The sequence below is a fragment of the Dermacentor variabilis genome, chromosome 11 (genome assembly GCF_050947875.1).
Source record: "Dermacentor variabilis isolate Ectoservices chromosome 11, ASM5094787v1, whole genome shotgun sequence".
Lineage (NCBI taxonomy): Eukaryota > Metazoa > Arthropoda > Arachnida > Ixodida > Ixodidae > Dermacentor > Dermacentor variabilis.
The window spans coordinates 47,253,152-47,278,887 of record NC_134578.1 but is presented as its reverse complement, the minus strand read 5'-3'; the positions used below and the strand labels follow the sequence as shown (position 1 = coordinate 47,278,887).

The window sequence follows — 25,736 nt, the reverse complement described above, 5'->3', positions numbered from 1 at the left end:
ATTTTTTTCAAACGGTCAAATATTTGAAAATCGCTTTAGGAAAATTCAAGCCCTAAATCGAAATTCCGCTTCCAACAGTCACTAGAATTTAACTTTCTCTTTCAAATGCAACAAATTTCATCAAAATCGGTCCAAGGGTTATCTCATGAAAACGTTTTTGCGTTTTACATGTATTTGAATAGGCCGCGTCGGAGTTGGGCGCGAGCTAAAGCTTCCTCTTAAAGTACCATTCAACATTATTAAATCGTATTTGTGGTTGAAAGTAAACCTCAAATGTATTGTGAAATGAGCAAATGTACTGTGCCGTGTAATATTTTGGCCTTTTTCTAATGGCCTGGCCCTCTCGACACATAAGCGTGTGACGTCAGAATGTGTTGCGCATTTCGTGCGCTGTCTGGTGCCGTTCATCGCAAGCAAACCACAAGCCCACGTAATGCCTGCTTCACTGCAGAGATGAAAAGTTTCTACGCCAATGTGACCCAATCATCAGCGCCTATTCAAAGTGAAGCCATGGCTTGACATGTACGAAAAGCGAGTCCCAGATCTCGTCACAAAAATGAGCTTGGCTGATGAAGATGCATTTCTCTGATATCAGCTTTGTAAACGCATCGCTATTGTGTTTCAATGTGGGAGCTAGAAGAGTTATCGGAACAAAACCTGATTTGGCCCGGTTCCCAAGATCAGTGCCTCATAAAGCGTTTATTTCATCGGCAGGTTGAGCAATAGAACAGTAACCCTAAGTGCTTTGTTTTGCTCACTTCTATGATCTCTCTTCTCGACTGGCTAGTACTTCGATGAGGGGTTGCTTACCATCTGAACTCAGGAACGCACTAACAGTTTTTACAGAGGCTGCCAAGTGACCTTCAAGACCTCCCTGGACTTTTTGACCATGCTAACGGAACCTTCTTTTATTAACGCAACGCCCCATCTTCTTCACACTTCTATATTTCCACGTTGTAGCGGCTTAACATCTAGCCTAGGCATACTTCAAGCTTAAAACCTAAATACAACCGTGCGAACAAAGGATGAAAATGTTTTCCATGGAAAAGCTTTTCATCCTTCCTTCTCCCAGTTGTATTTGGGCGTAGCAAAAAGCTATATACAAGTATATTCACAAGGCAATACGCCGCACTTGGCCAAGAGGCAATAGCCCGCGCTAGCCTCCAATAGCCCGCGCTAGCTTCTAATCGTCGTCGTCGTCGTCTTCACCCAGCTCACCTCTTTGTCCTCGCAAGTACTGTTCCGCAGCACTATTTCTTCCACTGAAGTTACAATGCATCGCACTTTTCTCTGTCTATCCGAACAGTACATGCACGGTGCTCAATACTTAAAACCGGTTACATTCACGGAGAAGGGTACTTAGTACGCCTAGGTCCCCATACACTTTCGCCCGTAATGTCACAACCTTTCCTATTCCTTTCATTTGGACAGCAGTGCAGCCATGTAAATTGAAACATTTGAGTTTTAACAAGCGCCGCAGCTGCCAACTTCATGCACGTAGTGCGCTGATTGGAAAGAAATGCTTTTTCGCAAGAGTACTTTGCGTCATTGTCATTGAGCCGACACACTTGACACTTTATCTCGCACCAACGACAGGGCAAAAGATAAACCCCTTGCCGGCTCACGGGAGGCGCACATATAAGCAGAGTGCAGGTTCGTCCTTTTCAGACTTTGACGTCGGCTAAAGGGCGTACGTGGAAAAGATATGTCGATGCGAATATCGATTCGGTGACAATTTTATTTTCGCTCAATTCAAGGCCTTCTCTTTGATATCAAGGGACCATGGCGTCGCCCAGAAAAATAACCGCCGTTTGCTTCGTGACCGTCGTCTTCATTTCAGCCACCATCCAGGTCGCGCATGTGAGTTCATTTCGTTCATCTACTATACAGCACATTAGGATGGGCGATTGAACAGCTTTCCCGTTATCCAATGCAATTCTAATCGCGACTGATTTCTTTTTTTTTATTGGGGTAATCAATTTAGCTTGTTATCACAAACAGAACCAACCATGATCACCTGAAATTCCTCATATATTTGGCGTTGGACAGTTTCCAGGTGCAAGTAACCTGCTGCAGATTGTTGTAAACGTTCTGAAGATTGTCAAAACTTGTCTCTCTCTACGTATCTGCACATTTTTATGTGTCCCAATATTTATTTTTCGGGCCCGAAGCACTGGAATAGTTTGCAACAAGGTAGTCATTCCTCTTGACAACCAGTCTGCGTTTAGTTGAATTCTGTGGTTTTGCGAGCCAAAACCACGATTTGATTACGAGGCACACCGTAGTCGTGGACTCCGGAATAATTTTGACCACCAGGAGATCTTTAACATGCCTCTAATGTACGGAACACGGGTGTTTTTGCATTTCACCCCCATCGATATATGCGGTCGCAAGGGCCGGGATTTGATCGCGCGACCTCGTGCTTAGCAGCGCAACACCATGTAGCCCGCTAAGCCACCGCGGTGGATGCCTTTACTTCACGTCTAAACTTGTGACGGCTACATCAAATACAATTTGGTTTATGTTCTTGCGCATGGAAGTCAGCGGAATTTACGGGTCAATCAGGTACGCGTGATTTTCACCCGGGGTAAAATTCTTTAGCACTCATACGAACACTTCACGCTTACTTCGTCGCCATCGAACGCAACATTATATGAACTTTGTTAAACCGACCAGGACATAGACCATTCTTATATTCAATGATTTTTCGGACAGTCGTTCCATGCGTCGCAGGGTCGAAATGGCCTCAGAGGTCGATCGCAAGCGTTATGGCCAGCCCCACTTTGTTCACGTGCTCGTGCATCTTTCTCTCTCCTTTCTTTATTTTCGTTCCTGTATTTCTTTTCCCTGGTGCAAGTTAGGAAGCTGCAATTTGGTTCACTTCCCTGCCCTTGCCTTCTTTCCTCTTTCTGCACGCTTGATATGCTACGGCATCCGCAGATCGACTATAAAGCGGCTATAGAATAAAAGTTAGTTCACCCTACAGCAACGTCATGTAACACAAGTAACAAATGGACTCGCCGATGAATTTATTACTTTTTCTACCTTTCGTCGCCGAGAAAGAAACACTTACCTATTGCGACGCATAAATAATAAAGGTACATAGTGCTTGCTTTATCTGTTCACCCGTAGACTAGTGAAAGATCGAAGTTATGAAAAGCTACCGGTCCAGCTACGAGAGCTCATTGTTTGCGACCCACAGGCTGAATAAACGGCATTGTTCGAAGGCCGCAGGAATTTCCCTCTTTGTGCAACAATTTGATATCACCTGCATAATCTTATCGACTTCACGGGTCTATGCAAACGCAAGCGAAATCGGGCAACTCCTTTCCTGACTGCTGCATATCCCATTATACACGTGCCCGCTGCGATAACCTCAATTGGGTTCGAAACAAGGCTTCGAGGTCAAGCTTTGAGGACGTCCAAGCGCTGCTTGTTCCTGTCATGTACCAAGCAGCCTAGTCCAGCACACTCCTTCACTTCCAGAATACATTGACTTACACATACATACATACATACATACATACATACATACATACATACATACATACATACATACATACATACATACATACATACATACGTACGTACGTACGTACGTACGTACGTACGTACGTACATACATACATACATACATACATACATACATACATACATACATACATACATACATACATACATACATACATACATACATACATGTGCCACTCACGAACTTTCCATCGAGCACTTGTGCCTGGACAAACCCACGTGTTTCCTGCATGCCCACTGCGCAGGCGTGCACACCTATACGACGTATAATTTGTGCATGTTGTTGCACCCACGTCATTACTTTTGTTCATACCGTTGTCTTTGAAAGTCAAACTTGTGGAAATCTCTTGTCTCAGGATTACGAACAAAACTCAGCTTTAAGACAAGGGACGAAGAAACAAGTGCACGACTCTGGCGCTGTGTTGCCCGCTTCTTTCTTCGCCCCTCGTGTTAGTATTTTTTGGGGGGTTTTACGTGCCGAAATCACGACTTGATTATGAGGTACGCGGTAGCGAGGGACTCCGGAACACATTGCAAAAGGATTCATAGGTGGGATAGTTGGTAACACATATTAACACATAAAACATGGTGACACATATTAATAAACACATAGAGCGCTAAAAACACGAAAGACGTTAGAGAAAGAGACACACACCACCCGCGCTCACTCACAACTGATGCTTAATGCACATATGGAAAAATACATATATAGAAAGCAAACGCTTCGCGCGTGTCGGGATGAGGTATAAAAACAGCATGCATCTAAGGCACGTGCGAATATCGATTAATAAAATTGAGTTCTTTATCATGGTCTGCCTATCGGGGGTTCTTTAGCGTGCAACCAATGCATGGTGCATGGGCGGTTTTTTTTTTCTTTTTCATTTCACCCCCATCGAAATGCGACCACCGCTACCTCAATTAGATACCACGACCTCCAGCTGAGTAGCGCAACACCACGGCCACTACGCCACGGCGCTACCACGGCGGGTCCCTAGTCTTAGCGGTGATCTTTCTTTGTAACGTTGAGTCTAATCCAAGCAATCTAATTACTAGTCTTAATCTGTTGTCCGTGTTTTGTAAAACTACATGCAGTGCACGAGATGCGTGTTTGTGTTTGTGTGGCCATGTACAGATCATGGAGTGTGTATACTGCTGGAGTGATACCATCGGTCTGAGGACTAGTAAGATTTTTTTTTCTTCTAAACATGAAAACCATATTGCACGTAGCAACAGGAGACGTTCAAATTTTTACTACTTTAGGAGTCGCTATTTGAGCAGAGTCCAAGTGTTGCCCTTCATGCAACTGTAGAAGAATGTAAGAAACCCGCAACTTCTACCACAGTGAAAAAAAAGCACTATATTGCGGTAGCACCCGGAGACGTTCGAACTTATTCGTGTGCAGTATTTCCCTGAGCATAGATCTAGTGCTCCTGATCATATGCATGGTAAGCACTGTTTCGCATACGTTGGTGAGCGCAGTTTCCCTTCCACTCTTTATCTCCTTTCCTCCCCTTTTTTCACTGCGCTTTTGTTCCGACTGTTTAATTTTCTTCGTCACATCCGCAGGCTGTCCGCTGTCCTGCACCTACGGATATTGAGCTGCTCAAAATACTGCACGACTCCATCACGTTCGGATGGAATACGACAGAGTGAGTATTCGCTGATTTTCATTGATTTACTGGTATTTTGCCAGATACCACATGCACTGGCAAAACATCCTTGCTGGCGGTACTTACAGGATCGCTGTATCAAAGGCACTTTCAATCTGATTGATTGATTGATTGATTAATTTATTGATTGATTGATTGATTGTGATTGAATGAGAGGGTATAACGTTGGGACAGCAACCCTAGGGCTATGATCCGCGCGGTAGTTGAGGTCTCCGGAACGATTTGGACAACCTGGCGTTCCTTAACGTGCTCTAAAATCTATGTACTACACGAGCGTTCTCCTTCTTTTTTTTTTTTTGCATTTCGCCTTCTAAATGGAGCTGCCGGGGTCAGCAATCCAGCATGCGACTTCGCGCTCAGCAGCATAATGCCGTATTCACTGAGCTACCGCGGCGAGTTATTTCAATGTTTCGTGACATAATATTACGTAATTAGGAATGAGTATACATGAGCATTACGGGAGCGAGTGGCTCACGCATAGCGCACATGTATAACGCGCATATTGCCTAAATTGCAAACACGAACACGGGCAAACCGTATTCACAAAAGCAGGAGAGCATACTGTGTAACCTGGCAGAAAAAAAAAATTCGCTGAAGCAATCCAAAGTCGACTGAACGCGCAAGCGCAAAGTTAAAAAAAAAAGAAACATTTCTGAGTGTTGCCCTTGCGTTTTGCAATACGTACATTACAAACGGTAAAGCACGCCAACCAATCACCGTTTTAGAGCATAGAACTTTTAATCCATATTACGAAACAGACTTCAACACTGAACTTGCAATATGAAAACAGTAAGTCTTTTTAGTTGAAGGTAAGCAAGTACAATTAACTATGAAGAATACAAGAATAGAAATTCAAGAAACATATCGCGAAATAGTTGATGAGAGAGACCGATACCTACTTAGGCAAACAAGGTCAGAGCAGTATTAAAATAAGGCATAAATATGTAATTCCAATAACCGCAACGTGAAAACTATTGTTCACGACATGCATACAAACTGTTGGCACAATTGTCGGTGTGTAGCGGTCGTTGTTTCTGGAAATTTATTCAAAATGGATGGCAAGTTGAAATGAAGTGCTTGTAAATTGTAGTTCGTTCGAAAACGAGGTACGAACCATGAGGCGGTTTGTCGCGTACGCGTATTAGTGTTGTTAGCTTTTAGGCATGCTAAATGAAAACAAAGCCCGAACTCTCTATGCAATCATAGCATGAATCGCCTTCGTCTTTTTTATTCGTCTCTTTAGAAGGCCGGCTCTTCGTGGAATTTCGTCTAACCGGGTTCAAAGCTAATTCCGAATCAGATGTCTCAGCACACGTAACGAACCCCATATTTCTCTCACAGTATTCGCACAGAACTAATAGTTTCTGATTGCCTATAGTGAATCTAGACTACATGTATGAACAAAAGGAAACACGCAATGCATGAGAAATTACTAGAAGGCATTATAACACGTTTTAATAGCGACAATTAAAGGCATCCCATCACCGCTGCTCAGTGGCTGTTGGCCAGTGTTATTAAAATACTAAAAATTATCGGGTTTTACGTGCCAAGACCACTTTCTGATTATGAGGCACGCCGTAGTGGGGGACTCCGGAAATTTCGACCACCTGGGGTTCTTTAACGTGCGCCTAAATCTAAGTAGACGGGTGTTTTCGCATTTCGCCCCCATCGAAATGCGGCCGCCGTGCATGACCGGGATTCGATTCCACGACCTCGTGCTCAGCAGCCCAACACCATAGCCACTGAGCAACCACGGCCGGTAGTGTCACAATACTGACAACGAGATCGCGGGTGTGATTTCGTAGCGTATTTGAATGGGTCCGTGACATGCGAACTCCTTCTTCCACTAGGTACTGGGCGCACGTCAAACAACCCCAGGGGGCTGAGGTTACCTGGTAGCCTTCCACTAACGTGTCTCTCGTAACGCATGCGTTGTTTCGGGTCACTGGGCATAATCAATCAATCAATCAATCAATCAATCAATCAATCAATCCAATCAATCAACGAGTTTCACAAGATCCTACACACGACCGGGGTTGTTGGAGAAGTGCGGGAGGGGCCTTTGCCCTGCAGTGGGCGTAACCAGGCTGATGATGATGATGATGACACAACCGTGACCGGGGAGCTGAAGAAAGTGCGCGAACGCGTGTTCGCGCGCTGTGACGCAGGCCCAACCGCTTGCACTGCGTCTGCGTGTTTCCTGGTGTCTACGCGGAAACCTGTTCGGCAAACTCCACGCCCGCGGCTTGCAGAGCGGGCGTCACTGGTCGAACCAGCACCCAGCGTAACCTGATGAGCTACTACACCCACACCGTCTGCGTGCAGGCGCAGTGCTCGCCGTCCGAGTTCTCGCCCTCCGTCTGCAGGAGCGTCTACACCTTACCGGCAGGTATAGACCGTGTCTGCAGGCCCTTTGAATCAATGAATCTTTATTTATCCAGAAAATTTGGATGGTCTTCAGGGCTAAAAACCGCTCTAGGCAGCTTGACTGGGTCCCTGAAGACCGTTACATTGGCGGCATGCGACGTTCCTTCTGCAATTTTACAAACGCATAAAAGAAACCGAACATGCCGGAATTACAGTCGATGTTGGTACTTATGAAGATAACAGATTTACAATATGAAGCACATCAAATGTTAACATAATACAAATAATCTAACCATATTAATATACGTATTTTAAATGCACAGTAAGTTTTTTGTAGTTGAAAACAAGCAAGTAAAATTAACTGTGAAGAATACTATGAATATGAGATTGGGCTGTGAATATCAGAATGAGCTATGAATATGGTTCGTGCATTCTGGTGATTGTAATGAGAGAAATGCGAATTATTATTTTCGCACGAAGGCACCCCACCTTTGTGCATGATTTCTGCGTGACATGCGTGGTCAATTGAAACAAAATTTTAGACTGAGTGACAGTTATTTTTTAGTTCTCTGTCGTTTAGATACAGTATAGCCAATCTGTGAAATCGTCTTATGTATGAAATACGAGTGGCTGCGTCAAAAAGACAGAAAAACCGATTCATCCTATTCCTAGAAATTTTATCATCTCGTCAGCCCACGTAATTTATTTATTTATTCGTACATACTTCCGCGCAATAACGGCAATAGCAGCAGTGGATCATCGTTGTACCGTACCTTTCTGTGTATAATTTTTATCCGTTAGATAAAAATTATACACAGAAAAGCACGGTACAACGATGAGGGTGACGAGCGAGGACCATTCATCTTGGATGGCAGACACAAAAGTTCTGGGTGATCATGAGTGAATAGACCCAGGTAAGGAACTCCAGCCTGCAATGGAAGAAGGGAAAAAGCTTAATTTAAACATATTAGTGTGTGCAAAGGAGGGGATCAAGTTCAACTTGTGATGTCGACTCGTCGATGACTCTCGCGCGAGGTTAGTATATAGTTGTTTTTGAATGTCTAACAGAAGATTTGACAGTGCTGTGCAAGAAATATAACGATGCTATGCGGCGACGTGAATAGAGCGAAATTAAATTCAAGGAAATAACTGCAGAAGGAGGCGAAAAGTCACGATCACAACGGTGACATAAATATTACAGCTTTTTTTCTGAATTGCTTCCAGCCTGTTAATCTCTAACTGCTTATAAGGGTTCCAAACGACAGATGCGTAGTCAACAGGACGGATTAGTGATTTATATAACAGCAGCTTGGTATCCAGTCCATATAACCATATCTAATCTAGCCCGATTCATCTTCGCTTCTCCTGGCAATCATTCTTCAAGTCTAATAGACCACCGGTTATCTGAAGTACACATTACGTGGAATCTATATACCAGATTTCTTCCTCTAAATTTCAAATATATTTTATCATGCGTATCCCCTCTAATCCATTCTAATGTCTTAGTAACTCTTAGCATTATTACTAACTGGCACTGTATTTCTTACGACAATCGTCATATTTCTTAGGATTATAACTTTAATATTAATTCTTTATGTTCACGTTTGGCACCAGGTAAATGATGGGACAATATAGTCGCAATGCAGGAGAACACGCTGTTTTGACAAAGGTTGGTCCACCAACCGAAACGCCAGTCAAATATACTGTGCTTATATCCCCCCCCAACGTACGTCGTACTCGTTTTCTTCATATATATATATATATATATATATATATATATATATATATATAAAACTTTGACAGGACGAGATTTTAAGGAGGGGTTGGTCGGAGCCCCCCAGTCCAGGGTCCCATTGGCCTCTGCCGCTTGCCTGACCTGGCTAATTAAGTACTTTTGTCCTCCCAAGTCGGAAAGGGCGAGCTATGCCTCCCACTGCTTCAATGCGACAATGTTATTTGGCCTAGGAGGGCGCATAGTGCACTCCCAGGTTACATGCATTATGGTGGGTATGCCCCCGCACCAAAGGCAGTTGGCCCTATAGCGAGTTTAGCATTAAGCAATTTTAGAGCGGGCAATACTCCGGTCTGTATTTTGCGCCAATCGGCGGCCTCTTCCCCGCTAAGTTTTCGGTGAGGCGGCGGGTATTTTCTGCAGACTCCGCGCTGATGAGCGAGGATGTCTCTTGCATTTAAAATGATGGGGTTTCGGGAGGGATAGTGCGAGTGGTTGGGGTGAGAAGAGGACGCCGTCGCTCGGTTGGTACTTCCTCGAGCTAACGCGTTATAGCCTGTTGGCTCCCTTGTATCCCCCTCGTGACCCGGGCACCAGAGTAGGCGATGACGGTGGTTGAAATGTTAGGGAATTATCGCGAGGCTAGCCGCAGTCACGTGCCCCTTGAGACACATGCGACATGTCTCCCGGGAGTCCGTGACCAAAACCGAGTCCCTTTGCGAACGCTCTGGGTGAGCGAGGGCGATCGCCACAGCTAACATTTCGGCCGAGGTGGGGGATCCCGCCGTGGCCGACGCGGTCATTATCTGCTGCTGGCAGATCGCGTTCACGACTGCCAGGGCGTACCTCTTTTGATAGCGCTGCCCGGTCGCCTCTGCATATGCAGCTACGTCCGTGTAGTACGTATAGTACCTATAGGGTTATTAGAGTACATCGATTGACTACGCTGTGCGCGTGCTTTGCGCTTTTCCTTGTTGTACTCGGGGTGCATGTTCTTGGGAATTGGAGCCACTGTAATTGTGAATATCACCGCTTGAATGTAGCTTCCACGACGTGTTACGAAGGCTTTACATAGGTGTCTAATAAAATGCGTGAAAATTACAATTGTCACGGCCTTTACGCCTCCTGCACCCTTTAATGAAAACAAAGGTACTACTACAAAGATAGGTCGACCTGCCGAAACCTGGGCCAGCCTTTCTGAGGCCCGTTATTTCTGTTCATTAGCTTCTATACCACAGTGTGCTACTCCATCTGTCGGTACCGTTCTTTATTTTGCGCTTTATTTATAGTAACACTACTACTGCTAACGATGTTTGTACCTCTTAACGCTAGCCCCTTTCGTTTCGCATTCGAACACTCGTTTCTCCTGCGTCCGCTCGAATCTTGTAACACACGTCGCTTCGCAGTGCCGTACGAAAGCATCACCGCCAGGCGCCATTCTTCGTCGCTGGCCATCAAGTGGCGGGTGCCAGCGCGGATGCAGGAGTGGCTGGCCGGCTACAGCAGCCGCTGGTGCCGCTCGTCTTATTGCAACGACAGCGAACAGATCATGCACGGCTGGCACGAGGGCTCTCTGAATCTCACCGGAGTCGAGACCGACATCCAGTACACACTGTACCTGAGCGGGTTCACCGTACAGCGTTCGAGCGGCGAGAAGCAATACAGCACCGAAGTCTCGCTCGTTGTCTATAGCGTGGAAACACGTGAGTCTTTCCTGTTCCCGTAAAATTGTAACAAAAAAAAATAATTGTGCAGGCGGAAGTACTGCGAAGCTAAACAAGTTATACTCTGCGGGTTCTGAAATGACACTGCAGAGAAAATTATTTGGGCTGGAGTAATACAAACAACAGAGACATTCACGCGATGATGGTGGCCACTCGAGATGATTCAACAGTAGTACAACAAGGAACGTCGCTGTAGCCGACGTCCGGAGATGGAGCCTTGCCACTGCCATGGGGAACATAAGTTACGAACATTGTTACGTCTCAACACGGCTAAGGGCATTAGTTCGACGTTTACCACGAGGCAATGCCCCCCCCCTCCATTTATCAGCGCCTATCCACAAGCCAACGCAGCTTTGACGCCGACTGTTGACGGTTCAACAAAAGACCCCTTTACCGGAACCTGACAACCTGAACTAATGATGAAAAGCGCCAACGTAGAAATGCTACTGTGGAAATGGTTCCGACCTCGGATTTTGATGGCGTCAGCTCGGCCTACATAATTCTTTTTAGCAGTAAACGTGGACCACACAGTGTTCTAAAGAAAAACCAGACAAGGTTGAAAAGACAAGTGGACGCCCACTCGTGCACACTCGCCAACATTTTTTGTGGGACTCGTACGCGCCGGTATAATCAGTGAAGATATTACAAACCAGCCCAAAGGAACACGCTTGTTAAGACGCTCACTTTCGCATACTCATGACCCGCTCATACTCACCAGCGCCAAATGGCAGTTCATAGTGCCGCCATACACGCTCACCGGCACCCACTCACACATATGATCACTTCCACTTAATCACCGAAGTGTCGCCATCCCCCGCCCGCTACCTCTCGTAGTCGTATCCACTCAAAACCAGCGTCACTTCCTTTCATTAAAGAGGTTTAGCTTGTCCGGTATTCTGGTAAAACGTAGGCGGAAGCGTAAACGTGAGCGGTCTGCATGGTGCAGCCACCTGGTGGCGCAGTGCTCAAACAGACAGAAACAGCTAATATTGCATTAACCGTGCGTATTCTTCTTCGCTACTGGTGTAAATCTTCGGCACTGGCGTAATCGTGTTGCTGCCAAAAATTTACACCCGCAACAAAGAAAAATACATTGGTTACTGCAATATTAGCCGTTTCTGTCTGCTTGTGCACTGCGCCACCAGGTGGCTGCACCATGCAGACCACTCTAGGGTGCCTCGATGTCAGCGCCGCCTCCCGCCGTAGTAGCGAAGCTCGGAGCAGCGAAGATCGAGGCACCTTAGAGCGCTCACGTTTACGGCTCCGCCCCGTCCGCCTGCGTTTTACCGGAATACCGGACAAGCTAAACTTCTCTATTCTTACTCGTGCAAACCGGCACTTGGTCCCGTTCACGCGTTTCCTCCCTCACAAAGCGCCGTCTCACGCTCGCAAAAGGAACGTGGGCAGAGTACAGTCAACCGCGAAAGTTTACGGGACGCGGGGTCAACCAAGAAGCTGAATTCTCAAGAGGTGTGGTCACACAGCCTCGAATTAAATGTTCCAGCATGTAGTAGGCTTCGCTACCTACACAGTGAATGATTAAATACGAAGTGTCATGCCTTAATAGTGCAGCAGCAATTCACATTTGAAGGTGAAACCGTATCCCGTAAACTTTTGCTGTTGACTGTACGTGTCAGTGCGTTCGGGAGTGTGCCGAGACCTACGCCGGGTACTGAGTTTGGAAAGTTCCGAGAACGTTTACTCAGTCGCGACGGCCCCAAAACACGAAAAATACTGCGTTGAAATCCGTGACGCCCCGCTTACGTGCCCGACTACTGGACATAACTGACAAATAAACGAAATTTCACTATTTCAATTTTAACCTATAGTTACTTAAAGTGCACATATTGCAACGCAGAAATTGCAATCGGCGAGTTCGCAAGGTATATTAGAGACCTTGCCTGTCCGCTTTTCCGGCAAACGGGAGCGGTTTGGGCGGATTACCGGATTTGCGGGGGCGTAGCTAGATCGCTGCAGCCGCCTGGTAGCGTAGAGTTCAACCAGACAAACACAGAGCTAAAACTGCAGTAACCCACTATATCCTGCTTCGCTGGTGGTGCAAATTTTTGGTAGCGGCGTAATTGTGAACGCGATTACGCTACTGTCGAATATTTACACCAGCAGCTAAGCAGAATATAGTAATTAGCTCTGTGTTTGTGTGGTTGAGCTTTGCACTACCAGCTGGCGCCACCAATCTGGCCGCTCACGTTTACGCCCCCGCTATCCGGCAAACCGCCCGCACTTGCCGGAATACCAGACACGCTAAAAGTCTCTATTCACTCAGAAGGCGTGCTGAGAATGACAGCCGTTTCGAGGTAAACCTTGCAAAATTGTGCGACGAAATGCATTGTTAATGCACTGTTATCCCAGTTAAATTTATCCTAGAATGCGCAAGAAAGCTTTTCGTAAAAAAAGAAAAGTAGCTAGAACAATAGTGCATTTTACCGCTACTTTCACGACGCCTATCTCACAGCTGGTGCTAGTTTTAAAAATTATTTACAAATGGATGTGCTCCGACACGTCCCCGCCTTCAATTAGTAAGTTGCACTGTGTATTATTAAATAATTAGTTAGCAGTTAACTACCTAAGCTTTTTTAATAAATCATTTACGCTTTCAGATTTGTGCTGCAAATGATGTTTACCCCTTCGAGTAATCAAGCTCGGGCATTAGGGAATTCATATCTGGTACAGGCAATCTCTGAAAAGTGTCAACAACGAAATACGTAATACAAGACAAATACAGACACCGTTTGTCAGCTACTGTATTTGTCATGTACGATACAATTTATGCAGATCAAGTGATCCAATTCTGCTAACCATGGATGCTCCATGCACGATTTTCTAGTTTGTCAGCTCCTCTGTCTGATCACTGCCTTCGATAGAGTTCGTCTTCTTCAGAGGGAATGGAAAGTTTTCACGTGTCGAAAATCAACAAATTTCGCAGCGCATTTTGGGGACTAACGTCTCGACACTGATGATAGTCTGAGAGAATAACAATCCCCAAATACTGAATGCTTTTAAACTTGCCACTTAATTGTGCAGTATGCGTGAGTTGTAATTATTGTTCCGTGAAATTGGTGAATTTGGATGAAGAAATTGTAGACTCGAGCTTGTGCGCTGTACTTCTAGGAGTTCGAATGTACGCTTTTGCGCATGCGTTAAACGACCTCTATATACAGCACAACACACCAATATTAAGGTCTTCGGGAATTCGTAGAGGAATGCTATTACGCAAACAAGCGTAGCTAGGGAGGAATTAGATTTAAGCGCGAGCAAATTCGATCGTATGTTCCCAATTGATGATATTCACAACCGATTAATTGTATTAGCGTTTTTGTGACTTTTTGATTGAGAGCAAGCATGTGCAGTGGCATGCATGCGATATCTGCCTTACATCTTCAATGCACTCAAATGTAGCTTAATTAACTTCACAGGAATTTTTAAAACTGCCTGTGGCAGATAGCGTAATCCTAGTCGTTGAGCTGAATGTTCAAAAAGGTGGACAGTACTTGCACGAGAAATGGAAACACATAATCGACTAATTGACGAAAATTCACGAACTTATTACTTGACGGCACATTGCAATTTACGAATCGTGGCCGGTGCGCCTGCAAAGCATATCCACTTGGAAGAAATTCTGAGGAAGGCGCAGGTTCCGAGATGTGCGCCATCAGACTGGAGGTAGAAATGCACTGTTGTGGCACTTCCTTTTTTTAAGAAAACGCTATTTCATGCAGTGAAGCACAAAAGTAACTGGAACGCCTATGTATATTATCGCACACTTTGGCAATGAATATTTGAAACTAGTGTCATCCTGAAAATTCTTTCTAAGTATATACACCTTGCAAACTCACCGGCTACAATTGGCAAATCACAACATCTGCCGTGATTTCATGATTCTTTAAAATTATTTGAATATGTGCCTCAATTTCTCGTTCATGCCCACCCCTTTGAATAATTCAGCAAGACTACAATTGTCGATTTTGAAAAATTCTGCAAAACTTAAAAATTATAGAAACACACGAAACAGCTGAGTCATCCATTTGAAAGCGCAAAAAAGGAAACGTTTCTCCAGTATACGAACATATCAGCTTTCAGCTGAGATTTCCGTAAATGTTGATGGTTCAGCTATTGTAACTTGGCTGATGCTGATCACTACTTCTCCACGTTTTTAAATATGATATCCTGCTTTATTTTTCTGCTTGCCACAGACGGATCCATTAATATTTCCTTTCTGATCGAGAGGATCAAAAGTTCCACGCTCCTGGTTACCTGGCCCGAACCGGACCCGAACTCCAGGCGGTTTGACAGCTATATCGTTAGTTGGTGGAAGGCGAACCAAACCGGTGCTGATGGAGTTCCAACGCGCAACCAGACCCTGCCGGCTACTTCAACGAGCGTCGTCATCAACAACCTCGAACCCGGCGCCACCTACCACGTTAACCTGTCCACTGTTCGGGAAGCGGACACCACAGACACGTCCCTGCAGAAGGAAAGCGCGCGGCCCCAACTGCTGGAGGAACCGGAGGACGTTCGCGTCGAATCCCGAAGGTCCGTGACAGGTCCTCTCGCCTCCATAACGTGGAACGCTTCGCTCCACTGCGGACAGGACTCGCCGGTTCAGAGATACACGGTAAAGCTGTGTCCAATGTGCACCGTCGAAAAGGAGGCGCAGCCAACGAAATGCCGCAGCGCGTCAGTAAAGGCGTGCGCCGGCAAGGCCGTCTTCGCCAGACTCGAATACCTCTGCTGGTATCGGGTCGAAGTGAGAGCACTTGCCCGCAGCCATGGCGGAAACGTAAGCGAAGAAGGGAAACCTACGATCGCCAACTTCAAAACCCCACCGAGCGCCCCGTACCGGACACCGGAAGGAGTCCGAGCCGAGGTCCAGAGGTCCTCGAACGCCACCGCCTTGGTGTCTGTAACCTGGTACGTTAGGAGCTTCGCCAGAGAAAGGTCGTCCGCAATTCGTTATTCCGTGAAAGTATGCCCCTCGTGCAACGAAGACTCCGGCAGGAACCAGAAAGAGTGTCGCAATGTAGCGGTTCCAGCCACGGCTGGCAAGGCCGTCTTAGCCGGACTGCAGTACGTCTGCGGGTATGCAGTGGAAGTCCGGAATATCGTCGACGAAGTTCACGGTACAACAGACGAATCAAAACCGGCGGTTTTCTATCTTACAGCTCCGGTGCCTAACGTACCTTCGCTGAGCGATTCGCTGCACGCGGAGTTGAGCGGCAGCCGCGTGATAATCAGCTGGCTGAACCCAGCGGAACTTGGGGATAACGCGGTGCTGTACCACGTGACGCTTTTCCGTCCGACGCCAAGGTCCGTGGTGCGGGCGATCGTAGACGGTACGAAAAAGACTTTCGATGGTCTCGAACCGCAAGAGAACTACACAGTGGCCATCGCCGCTTGTCTAAGCTGGGGTCAGCGACAGCAGTGCGTCGGAAACGCTACGCTGGAGTTCGAGACTCTGCCAAGAGGTGAGTCTGTTTAGAGGCCACGCATACTGGTGTTTTTTTCCCTTGACCCTGCTCATTTACTCGCTGGTTACGGTGCTGTCCTGCTGAATATATGGCCGAGATTCCCGTTTCGGTTCCCGCCCTCGTCGGCCGTGTTCCCATGGTTTCGGAATAAAAATGCTATTGTGTTCAGACTTTTGTGGTTAAGGTAGAACTTCTGGTAGCTAACGTGAATCCGGAGCCTTAACCTGCGGTTCCTCTCCTAGTTCCATACGTTAACATTAGGAATAACATTAAGAAATGGTTACATGAAGAATAAGTCATTTACTTATTTGGAAAAGCAGCAACCTATGACGGCATAAGAGTTCGCTCATAAAACATTCGGACAGGATCGAACTATCTAAAATTTTCTGGAAAACAAATCTTACGCGAATTTGGATTACGGGGGCAAGAGCACACAATACGCCGTTCCGCTAAGCCTTGTCGCACGTGCGGCCATTCATGGAAGAACGCAGAACACGTCCTGATAAGCTGTCCTACGTTTGAACACACAGAAGTGTTTTCGAAACAATCACGATCCTTCATAATCGTCCTTTTAGCTTAGGAATGTTCCTTGGGCCAAGGAATAACGCATCATTTAACAGCGGTCAGCTCTGAAAGCTTCAATAACCTTATTTGCTAAAAGTGACATTGTATCTCTCTATTAACCTTATGCGTATGCCCTTGCGCTCTTATTCTTGCATTATTCGATTGAATTGATTGAGTGATGCATGCGTATTCGCAAAAAATTCAGAATGTGTCGGAATCATTGCTGTTTTCTTTGCTGTAGTGACTTTTCAGGCACATTTAAGATTGCCCTTTGTTGCCGGAAGGTTTTTTTCATATCGCTTTACGCTATCTTTCTTTTATCACTGGACAATTTACTGCTTCTGGAGAAGCCGACGAAAAGCCAGCAAATAGTTGCCAACATATCCAAGTGTATGCAAATAAATCGCCCATTTGCACTTCTTGGGCGCAACGCTTATGCGTTTGCAGAAGAACGTTCACAGCGCGAGCTTCAACGCTATGTTATGTTACTGTTATCATATATAAAGGCTCGTTACCATTACTGTTTAAGCTTTACAACGCACAAATACTGACCAACGTACGGCATGACAATAATGCTGTCAAGTGGCGTCCTCTTTGAAACAAAGAGCAATGCACAGAATTCATAACACTAAGGGACGCTCCCTGAAAGTGCGATTCATTTTATGAACACACAAATTTTGCTATATAGCCGAGAAACATTAAAGCCTACTGTTTCCATCATGAAGTTTGCTGATATGTAACACGTTTGACTTTCGCTCAACTATGTGAAGCGACAGGAACAGAAAAAATGCATTAATTCATTCCATAAATAAGTAAAGAATTGAAAACAATTTGGCAGGACTTCCCGACATGATGACGCCAGCCGCAGGCATACAATATTTTCAAAAACTTCCGTGCTGATTTGTAGGCAGCTTGCTGGGTCGACGGTCGTTAACTTGCAGATATAAAAATAATTATGTCCTTCCTGATGAATTTTCAGTTCTATAGTGCTGTATAATAGTTATGGCACTTACGACACAGTTAACAGATATTGCCAAGGTGAATAGGCAGAGGGTAGCAATGTTGCGGTGGGCATCGCCAGGCGAGGATAAAATGAACAAGGAGTTCGCGCGAACTGTGACGCCCACTCTTTCTTTTTTTTTTGGCTGTGCGACTGTTTATGAATAATATACATAGACATTTTACCTTAACGATAAACTCGCTAGAACAATTTCGATATCCATAATAAGCTTTGTGAGCACACGTTTCAAATTCCATCTATAAAGTGCATATTATTAGAAAGTCTACACAAAAGCTTTGTTAAGTCAATAGAATATCTATAGGCGTTTTGTGTGTTTACATGTTGTCTTCGTTACCCTCTGGATTTATGACGTTACGCGCAGCTTTTATCGTATAATGTGCATATAATTTTTTTGCAAATCCCGTTCGGATAACTCAGGAGAACTATAGATTAAAGGAGAGTCTCGCCTTCAACTTATATCCGAAAAAAAAGTCTGGGCTTTCACGTGCTACAACCACGATTATAAGGCGTGACGTAGTGGACTCAGGAATAATGTTTGCCACCTGGGGCTCTCTAACGTGCACGCAATGCACAGTACATGGGTATTTTTGCGTGTCACCCCATCTAAGTGTGGCCGCCACTACCGGGTATTGAACCCATGACCTCGTGCTTAGCAGCGCAACGCCACTGAATTTTTCTCTATAGAGTCTATATAGCCTAAGGGACAGCTCTATAAAAAGGCAAATCATTCTGCATGAAGTGTATAATCTAGTGAACTGTCTGAGTTCGCGCTCATGAAAGTGGGAGCTATCGGCTACATTCAGACATCATTACACTTTTCAGAACCTGTGGAAGACTTCCTCAGCCTAACGGTGGCAGTAGCGAGCTCTACAGAACTCCGAGCTTCCTGGAACACAAAGTCTGAAGACAACAACGTGAAATTGTACGAAATTACCTGGTGGATATCCAGTTCCCACGAGGCCAGCACACCTAACGTAAAGAAATTTACTATATTTACTCACAATAACGAAATCACCATCGATGGACTAGAGCCATACATCACTTACGCAGTCCAGGTGGTGGCCGTCTGCGAAAGAAGGAATATTACGTGGCGCCACCAATCGGCGATCGCGACCGCTACAACCTATCCCGAAGGTCTCGTACGTGTGTCTGGCGTCGCTCTAAAAAACGACAACTGCACACCTTCTCTGTGCGATGTATCTGTGACGTGGAAAGTGAAGGACACTACATCGCGGGCACCAGTTCAGCTTGAGTACCACGTCATGCTATGTATCGGTTCCGAAGTCGTTGGTGACAACTGTCGCAATGAGACAGTACTCGGCGGACGCTCGTACGTCATCTTCTCGGGAGTCAAAACGTTCGCGGCTTTGTTCGCGACGGTAAGACCGGTTATCAAGATGTCAAGCGGCGTCTTCGAGGGTGACGCTAGCCTGGCAAGCAGTCGAAGCTGCACGCCTCGGATACCCGGCGTCGAAGAGGTAACCGTGGCGGAGGTAACTGGAACCTCGGCCCACGCCTCATGGCCCAAGGTGACTGAACTTGATGGAGTCGACGGCGGCTATTACGGTGTAGTTGTCACCATGCACCCTGAATACGATGAGGAGGCTGTTTCTACTGAACAGTCTCTTAGACAATATGACACTGCAAAGGAGAAACAGACTACCGGTGCTAATTCCATGGAACGTGATGTGGTCGTACGGAACGTGTCCACGAGCGACGTCGTTATCGACCTGCTTGACCTGAAGCCGTGGAGAAATTACACCATCACTGTGACTCCGGGTGTAATAGGCAGCGGAGTGGCCATAGTGGGTGACAGCGCCAGTAAAGTCTTCAAAACGTTACCAGAACGTAAGTAGAAATATATCGAGTTCAACACAAATTCCCGTGTTTTCTAAGTACAAATTGAAGTGCTTTTCTTTGAACTAATTAGGAACACTCAGTACTGCTCGAAAGGTGCCCTCCCGGGAGCTGCAAGGATCTACGAAAGGGCAGTTTTCGGGCAATTCAGAGTGCTTCTGAGTGCGCTTGAAGTGCTTCAAGAATACACTAAGATAATCTTTTTATTACTAATTCCAAAGACTTGCCGCAATGAGGAGCAAAGTTAATGAATAGCCTACAGCTTTGCATCGAGCAGTAAGTATAGCCACCTCACTTGACCGTGACCTTATGGTTGTAGTTGTCAAGTACGTCCACATTGCACCCGGACTTCTCATTGTCAGCCTGAGTGCACGCGGCCCAGGCCACAGCCAGGTGTCGAGCATTTACCGTTGCTCCCGGAGTCGAGTACTTATTCAGGTCATGTTCCTTGAACGACAGTTGCTGGTCCCCAAGCCCAGTTAACGGATGGCCTACCTATCACACAACGTAGCGGATTTTCCAGAATACACATTTTCGTGCTTACGAAGTCGGCTAAACTAAATATAGATCCGCATGTCCTTTGCACGTGTCCGGGCCCTACAAGCTTTTTTTTTTCTAATATGAAAAAATGACATGCAGAAAACAAAACACCCCTACGTTTGTCCATGTTTTGATCCTGCTGGAAATAATTTTGAAATATGTATTCATTGAGCGATGGCGCCAATCATTCTTGAGCTCTTCGTGCAGCAGCTTTTCTGGCTCTCTTCCCCAGCGATCCGTTTTCTGCACTCAGATCTACTGACTTTCTCAGCAGTGCCATTCCGACATATTTGTGTGCATAGCACCTTCCTTCTTATACTCTTCCGGACATTACCTCGCACTGTCGCACTATTGCGACACTAACCGTAATGGCTCTCCAGTAAGCGCCATATGAGCGCGAACATATATGTATTTGTATTGAGGTGCTGTTCCCTTGCCACATTGCTGAGCCATGCGGAATACCAACATTGAGTCTGCGCCTCCTGCCTCTGCCAACCACTTGATCCCCAAACCGCCCTAGCGCTCAATCTAAGTGTCCCAAATATTTTGCATGCATATAGATGAACGTTTTAATACTTTTTGCTGACTTATAGTTGCTGACAATAGTATGTGCAAACCCCTTAGATTTTCGACCACTTCGCCACCCATTTATATTCTAGTCAATGCCAAGCGCTTTGCGCCTCAATCAATAGCGTGTGCCTCAATTTCGAAAAAGACACGTTTTCTTTCTTTCGCGCGCCTTTTCTATGACAACGATATGGAGCGGACACATATTTGTGCTAAAATCCACTTATACCAGGCGTCCCAACATAGAGCACTCCACGGACTGAATTTTCCGGCCCAGGCCTAGCCCCAGCCTGCAGTTTGAAGTCCGGACCACGACTGTACGCACTGGCCCGGCCCAGACTCGTTGAAGCTAGGGCTTCTGAGCAGGCCCGGGATTCTGCAGTGCTCTATCCCAGCTCTAAGGATGGAACTTTATAAACAAAGCAGAACCGTATACGCCGATGTAACTACAGCATTTTACTGCAATGGCAAATTAAAGCATGCATGCCTCGAGGCACACTCACGACGCCGCCGACACGGTTGTCTAGTGGTCCCGCTCAACAGCGCATGCGCGGCTCCAGCGCGGAAGAGTGCGTTTGGAAACGCGGAGTATACGACTGGCTGCAAAAACGACCAAGTGGCCGCATCCTCGTGCCCGAGTGTCCTCCTCGGCTGCGGGAGGTCATCGGCTTAAAACGCCACTACCATTTGTTACCCGCTGGTTATACAAATGGGCACAAGCATCCTACAGCCCTACACTATGCTTTTGTGACGAAATATTCCAGGGAGCCCACACCACGGAAATGACGTCGAACCCTGTGGGCACATAACCTTGGACAAGAGGTTCTGGGCCGCTCCCACGACATCAATTTCGCTTGTGGAATTCCAAAGCGCCTATTATTAAGGCTTTACCTATTTGGTGAGGACGCCCTAGAGTTCGGGAGAAACAATCCTTTCCAAGCATTCAGGTCCCATAATGGGACCTCAATAGTAGTAACAACAACGGTAGTAACAACACACGGTAGCGACACCACCACCTTCATGCATAAGTTAGACGCATCTATTTAATCTAACCTAACCTAACCGAACCGAACCTGCGTTGTGTTGTTGCAGTTGTAGTTGAAAAGATGGCGATGGACAAGACGGCGACGATAGCGTCAATGCAAACCATCCATATACAGCTTGTTGCATCCGCACAAAAGTCTTGCCTTTTTCTTTCTTTAATACTAGCACAGTGCTAGTTGGAACAGCTGGCAGAGCTGTTACTTTAAAATAAACGAGATTCCGGCAATTTATTTTGAAACCCCCACCCCTCTCTGTATTTCCAGCTCCGAGCAAGCCTAGGAACGTGTCTGTGGTGGAACGCCGAGGGGAGCACTACGTGACCTGGCTTCCGCCGGAATCGTGGAACGGGCCCCGATCAGGCTACGAAGTAAGCGTCACCTGCGTCAACGGTCACGTCAGGGCCAACAGCACAGTAGTTGCAGTCAACGCGGACAAGACCGAGCTCAGGGTCCCGCACTTCAGCCCGGGAGTACCGTGCACGGTATCCGTGCGCGCTTACACCGTGTACATCGGGGAGCCCCTGGACGGCGACAAAGTCAGGGTCCGCTTCACGCTTCCGAAGAAAGAATATGCGAACACCACGGAACATTCATCAATGTAGTCCAGCCGCATTAGCATGGCGCAGTGGCGAGTCTTACAACTCATTTTGAACGTGTAGCACAGCGGAAACAAATACACGATAGCTCCTTGGTGCCATATTTTGTGTCTTTTGTCTCTGTATTTTCGACGCGTTACACGTTTTCTACAACGAAAATTATCTAGACAGAACTCTGGAGCTAATCGCCGTGTTCCAGTACACTTGATGTAGACGGCTGAACAAGAGAGAAATTAAAACAGAGGTCGCGGGATCAAATCCCGGCCACGGCGGCCATATTTCGATGGGGGCGAAATGTGAAAACATCCGTGTACTTAGACTTAGGTGCACGTTAAAGAACCCCGGGTGGTCAAAATATCAGGGGTCCTCCACTACGGCGTGCCTCATAATCAGAAAGTGTTTTTGGCACCTAAAACCCCATAATTTAATAATAAATTAAAACAGATAGGTGCCATATGAAATCATGTTAAATTCTGACCATGCCGACAATGGCAGTTCACCGAAGATGGCAGCGAAGTCAAGAACGATGCAGGTTACTTTTTCATCAAAACAAGATGGCGGCCGCGCAGAATGCTTGGAAGCTCGGCAGGAAAATCGCCTGTGCTGTGGCTAGAAGGGGGAGGTGGGAGCAACGCAGCCGTCGGAGTGAGCGGCACGTGTTGCAGTGATTCATGATGCCGAGTGGTGGCGCGCGCGTCGATGCTAAGATGCCCCCGCTGTACATTGACTCCTGCCCGAGCTAGCCAGTGCGCTCGGCTTGCATGGTTCTGTTCAGTTATTTTTTTGGCTCCACGCTCGTTTCTGTTCATATTCACGTGGTGCAGTTGTGCCTCCCTGTGGTGACAATATCTTTACACTTTTCCATGCCGTAATTGAAGCAATGGCCGGTCGCATGAAACGACAGACGCACTGTTTTGCGCCGGGCTGCACAACTGGCTACGTTTCTGCTAGAAAAGCAGAAAATTCCTTTTCTCGGTGCCTGACGACGATGACGCACTTAAAGCGTGGCAGCGGTCCGTGCCCGTGCAGACAAGGCCTTAGACAGGACCTCGAAGATCCGCGCGCTTCACTTCGCACTACACTCTTAAGAACAGTTTACACCCTTTGGCTTGCCCCTTCTGCCACAAAAAAAATAATCATCTGCCTTGATGCGTTTCCTTTCTTTATCGCTGCGAGCCCAGAACTTTCCAGTAACGAATGGCACGCGCGTTATCAGCATAGAACAGTTTACACCCTTTGGAGTGCCCCTTCTGATAACGCGCGTGCCGTTCGTCACTGGAAAGTTCCGGGCTTGCAGCGATAAAGAAGGGAAACGCATCAAGGCAGATGACGATTATCTTTGTGTGGCAGAAGGGGCAAGCCAAAGGGTGTAAACTGTTCTTGGAGTGTAGAGCTGTGCACGGGCAGCAATTCTGAGCCCGCGCTCGGCTCGGCCTTAGGCCGGGTCAAGGCCCGGCCCGGGCCCGCCCAACCTGCAATAAGGCGACGCCGGCACAAAAAGAAACAATATCAGGAAAATCAGTTTATTTATAATTGACCTTATAATGTTGAACTCTGACAACTCTTGTTCAACTCTGACAACTGTTGAACTCTTATAATGTTGAATATGACAAAATCGTGAATATATACAGATGCAGCGAGCGCACAGAATTATTCAAAGTTATTGTGTAAAAACAAGTTGTCCATTGATGAAGGGTCAAGGCAAATGCGGCGCTCCTGCATTATGAATCCGGCAGCGCTGAAGTTTCCTTCACTGCTTGAACTGGTGGCCGGAATGGCTAATAGCCTCTTAGCAAGAAGAGCAAGATTTCGGTATGTGGCTTCCTTCGCCCGGGCCCGGCGTGGCAGCCTGGCCCGGTCCCGGCGCGGGCCCGGCCCAAGCCCGAGTAAGAGAATCTCTAAATGGCCCGAGCCCGTGCACAGCTCTACTTCGCACCCCAGTTTGTAATCTGTACCTACAGCCACGTAGTGAATGAAGAGCTTGTGGAGATACCTCACGGCCGTCCTTGCCTGGCTAAAGGCGCGGTACCGACAATTTTTCCAAACACGCCAGCCTACCTCTCAAAGAAATTGCCTGCGAAGCGAAGATTAAGGACATCAAATGGAGACGTGCTTGAGAAAAAAAGAAAAGAAGAGCGACAACTCTTCGCCCGAGGCCTCTTTATCGATAAGCGTCACCAACGGCGACATTGATATGAACAGCCCATCAGATGCTCACACGTGTAGTGTGGAAGAACTGGACTTTCTCAATGGTGAGAAGTAGCCATCCGTGTTTTGGCCACGTTGCCTTGTCGCGTAAGCGCCCTAAACAATAGCGCTTAATGTACTTGCCAGAGATGGGAACAGTGTGTCTTTTAGAAAATTAGTTTTGTGTTCTGCGGAAGTTTCTTTGCTACCATTGCTCCGTGTTCGTGCAAGGAGTGTGCATAAAAAAACTGAAGTGTATGATGTTAAAGACGTCGAGAGTATACTCCACGAGGCAAACGAAACAGCGCATGTTCAGGCTTCGGAAAAAGCTTTCTTTCTTCGACCTCCGGGAGAACAAAATGGCGCGAGCATAGCAACAAGTTGCACAGCATAAAATGCTTCGGCGTATCACAATATGACAAACCGTGTGTGCAATGCAAGTATCTGCGCAAGCTGTTGTTAAATCAAGCCTCCTATAGAAGAAAAAGAGTTACGAGGCCAAGTGCCAGTGCCGCTAGAAAGCTTGTGAAGCGCAACATACAGCTACGTCGAGAGAAGACCAAAGTAAATAGCTTGAGTACTGAGCTCGAGAGGATGAAGGAAATCAACGCTTCGATATCAGCTTCAAGCCTGAAGATTAAGCTCTCCAGTCTCACCAAAAAGCAACGGCAACAAGTGAGAGCGTGCTTTGATGTGTCCTCTTTGGAAGGGAACAAGTTAAACTTGTTCGGCTGCTGAGAACACACACCCACTTTCTGTGTCCAAAGTAGAAATCTAGTGTGCACCCATTTTTTTTTTCAGCGAGAAAAGCGTAGCATGCCTCCTCTCCTATTCTGGAAACATAGAAGACG

At 46.5% G+C, this 25,736-nt stretch overlaps 1 protein-coding gene across 3 annotated transcripts; it reads left to right on the top strand.

Annotated features, from left to right (window-relative positions):
* Positions 1-1,658: 1,658 nt before the first annotated feature.
* On the top strand, positions 1,659-23,661 carry LOC142563917 (fibronectin-like). 3 transcript variants are annotated; one of them, XM_075674633.1, is made up of 7 exons: positions 1,659-1,860; positions 5,098-5,180; positions 7,370-7,590; positions 10,707-11,003; positions 15,236-16,507; positions 18,918-19,943; positions 22,367-23,661. In XM_075674633.1, the coding sequence occupies exons 1-7, from the start codon at positions 1,783-1,785 to the stop codon at positions 22,702-22,704; spliced, it is 3,315 nt and encodes a 1,104-aa protein (XP_075530748.1). In that variant the 5' UTR covers positions 1,659-1,782; the 3' UTR covers positions 22,705-23,661. The 3 variants fall into 3 exon arrangements, with proteins under 3 accessions (XP_075530748.1, XP_075530749.1, XP_075530750.1); XM_075674634.1 differs by lacking the exon at positions 10,707-11,003 and having other exon boundaries at positions 1,660-1,860; XM_075674635.1 differs by lacking the exon at positions 7,370-7,590 and having other exon boundaries at positions 1,771-1,860.
* Positions 23,662-25,736: the final 2,075 nt, after the last annotated feature.

Bases quoted from the DNA above. Each gene is read 5' to 3' on its own strand.
- LOC142563917 (XM_075674633.1), top strand. From the start codon at position 1,783: ATGGCGTCGCCCAGAAAAATAACCGCCGTTTGCTTCGTGACCGTCGTC. The intron at 1,861-5,097 runs GTGAGTTCATTT...TCACATCCGCAG, and splicing joins CCACCATCCAGGTCGCGCAT to GCTGTCCGCTGTCCTGCACC. The intron at 16,508-18,917 runs GTGAGTCTGTTT...TACACTTTTCAG, and splicing joins GTTCGAGACTCTGCCAAGAG to AACCTGTGGAAGACTTCCTC.